The sequence below is a fragment of the Cariama cristata genome, unplaced genomic scaffold (assembly GCF_000690535.1).
Source record: "Cariama cristata isolate BGI_N322 unplaced genomic scaffold, ASM69053v1 scaffold35671, whole genome shotgun sequence".
Taxonomy (NCBI): Eukaryota; Metazoa; Chordata; class Aves; order Cariamiformes; family Cariamidae; genus Cariama; species Cariama cristata.
In genome coordinates this window covers 1-2,937 of record NW_009598165.1, presented here as the reverse complement: position 1 = coordinate 2,937, position 2,937 = coordinate 1, and the positions used below count along the sequence as shown (strand labels likewise).

At 40.3% G+C, this 2,937-nt stretch overlaps 1 protein-coding gene across 1 annotated transcript in view; it reads right to left on the bottom strand.

The window, feature by feature from the left end:
* Positions 1-730, bottom strand: part of STAT4 (signal transducer and activator of transcription 4) — a 40,033-nt gene extending 39,303 nt beyond the window's left edge. The window contains exon 1 of the mRNA XM_009709183.1: positions 599-730. Coding sequence (XP_009707485.1) covers positions 599-726 — 128 coding nt within the window. The 5' untranslated portion in view covers positions 727-730. The remainder of the gene's footprint in view (positions 1-598) is intronic.
* Positions 731-2,937: the final 2,207 nt, after the last annotated feature.

Sequence of the window (2,937 nt, the reverse complement as noted above, 5' to 3'; positions counted from 1 at the left end):
TTCCTGAGCCGTTTCGGTTTCCCCCCCCCCGCCCCCCCCTTCAATAGTCTTGTAGATTTAGCTTGAAAAATTGAGATGTCTCTTCCTGGTACGACTAATATAAACTTTTTTTTGCATTTAGTTCTGAATTTTCTTATGATAACTATCCAGTGAATTCGATCCAAATTTGTGCATAAATTCACTGTCTAGAGAACAGTTCCTGCAAATAGCTGGCTTGTTCCCAAAAATTTTATATCCAGATTTAAGTGCAGTTTTGTACAAGTGAATAACTTTATGCTGCAAGAGGTAAATGTACAACATTCCCATTGAAAACTTAACTTGCATTATTTTTTTGTATGAAAAACCTGTAATACCATTAATTTGCTAGACTCTTTTTATTGGATTTTGTTTAGGAGTAAGTTCAAATGAAACCTCATCTCCAGACATTCCTTAAATTTAAAATTTGACAGTTCAACAGGCTAAATCCATAACTAGTGGAACACTATTCTTGGAGTGCAGATGCCTGCACAGTTCACAAATGAGCACCCTAAAATCTGCCAGATAATGAAAGAATTGTTCATGACTGAAATCATACAAGAAGGAATAAATTTAATCCTACCAATCTTGGCTTTCTATCCATTGTGCTAGTAGGTGCCGGATTTCCATGGGGAAGTTATCATCATAGAACTGGTCTACCTGCTCCAAAAACTTTATTTCCAGTTGTTGAACTTGACTCCATTGGGACATGCTGCAAAAGAAAAGATTAAACATGTTTGTCATTGAAAGGTGAATATGAATTAATAATCCAAAGTGCATACATCATTTATTTTCATTGCAGTTCTTTTTACATACTTTAACGTTCCTGTTTATTCTGTCTTTCAAAACAGAGGGTACCTGACTAAAGTTAGTCAGTTAAAGGGAAGAGGGAGAAAAGTGAACAAGACCATTAAAAGAAGTTTTAGCTCTTACACTTGAATAGGCACCTCTGCCAATTTCCTTCCTTGATGCAAATGTTTTGGGGTACTGTATGATGCTTATAAAACAGGGAGATTTACACAGCATCTCTCATCAAGAGAAGTTGTTTAGGATTGTACTCTTCAAATACAGGTAAAACTACTTTCATAAAAGAGTAGTAGAAAGCAGTGAATTTTCTCTCTCCTTAGTGAATTCGTACCATGCAAATTTCTCCTAAAGCCAGAATGGTAGCATGTTATTGTGCTGTTCCTAGAGCCCCACGTCTTCCTTTTGGAGACTACTGCTTGTTTTAGAACCTAAATTGTTTATCTGGTACATCTTTTTCCATTTTTAATTGCCATAGAATTCTGAGATTTGATGTTACAGAAAGAAAAAAAAAATGGGAAGCATAAAGTCATATGGAAACTGTAAGACAAGGAAGAGTAGCACCGCTCAATGACAGGCTCTGAAATTCTTACTGAAAAAGCTATCCCAGGTAAGTTTTGGCTGTTTACTGAGATACTGGAGTTAGAAGCTTGGCTGTTCCCGATTTCAGGTGGGCTGAATTATTACCTGCTCCTCTTCATGGACTAAAGAGATTGGTTTGGGTGAGCAGGCTGTCCACGCAGACACCTCTGCCTGAGTGACTTTCTCTCCACTTAGGAGAACATTATCTTTCTGATACCTGCACTCTAAGGTTGCACCACATCATCATTAATCCCACTGGTGAAAAGACCATTTTCACTGTGATTTTTTTCATTGCAGCAAAGACTAAAGATAAAACATTGCCTCAGGGCAGGCCACCCCAGGCTGTAATTGTAGATGTGGCATGCGGATAAAAAGCCAGCGGTAGGGTTGGGCACAGGCCATAGTGGATGAACGGAGGAGAGGGACGTCCTGGGGCCTCTGCCTGGGGACGTGGGTCCTCCAGTGGGCTCTCCCCACACCCTGATCCCATACCAGAGGTTCTCTTTCCTTTCGGTAGGTTGTTTGTTCATATTAACAAACTACACAAAATCCGGTCATGGACTAATGTTGACCTACTGCAGTGCAATCTTATTATGTCTGTCTGAGCATCTTTGATAGAAATTTTTCCTGAAAAAAGATGAGATTTCATCAAAATTGACATTTTTATAGAAAGTTGACCTTTTTATAAGCAGCTTTTCTATTTCCAATTCTGAATCACAGTTTCAGAATGTCAACAGTTTGAAGTAGAGAATACATCATACTTTTAATGCTATGGTCTTTCATTTTGCATTTTCTTAAGTCAGGGGGGAGGAAGGACGATGAAGTATCTCAAGGTGTAACGGAGTCCTGAGTACCTACTCATGCAAAAGTAAAAGGGACAGGTTTTAGTTTATCCTTAACAAAGGCTGGATGGGATGATTCTGTGTGTGGTATGAAGGACACTGTATGTAACGTCAGTGGAAATGTGCCCAGTGACATTTCCACCCTCTTTATTACCTCTGTTCAGAGAGGAAAAAATATTACCTGAATGTTTACTTTGTTTCTTTTAATTGCTGAGAAGGAGTAACGCGTAGATGTGTTTCACTATCTTTGTTGCTATACTGATATAACAATCACAGACCTTATTTCTTGAGATAATACGAGGAGCCAAATCATGATGTGTTAGTAACTCACGCTCAGGAAAAAAAAATAAATTTGTAAGCCTGTTAACTTTCAGTGGGACTTTTTATTGCAATTTCTGGTGAATTCTGGTGATTATGATATCCTAAAAAGATTAGTAAGAAAACTTAATATTATTAGCTAAAGGAAAAAAAAAAAAACAAACCAGCCTGCAGCCCCCTGAGGCCTCCCACGTAAGGTGCCGGGATGCCCGCGCGCACCGCCCGTGCATGGCACGTTTGTAACGCACGCGGCGCCCCGGCCTCCGCCTGCCTTCTGCGCAAGCGGGGCCGCGCGGGAAGCTCAGAAGCCGAGGGAGGTGCGGTTTATCGCGGCTCGCCGCTGAAGGCAGCGAGCACAAACGGGTCACGCGTAACG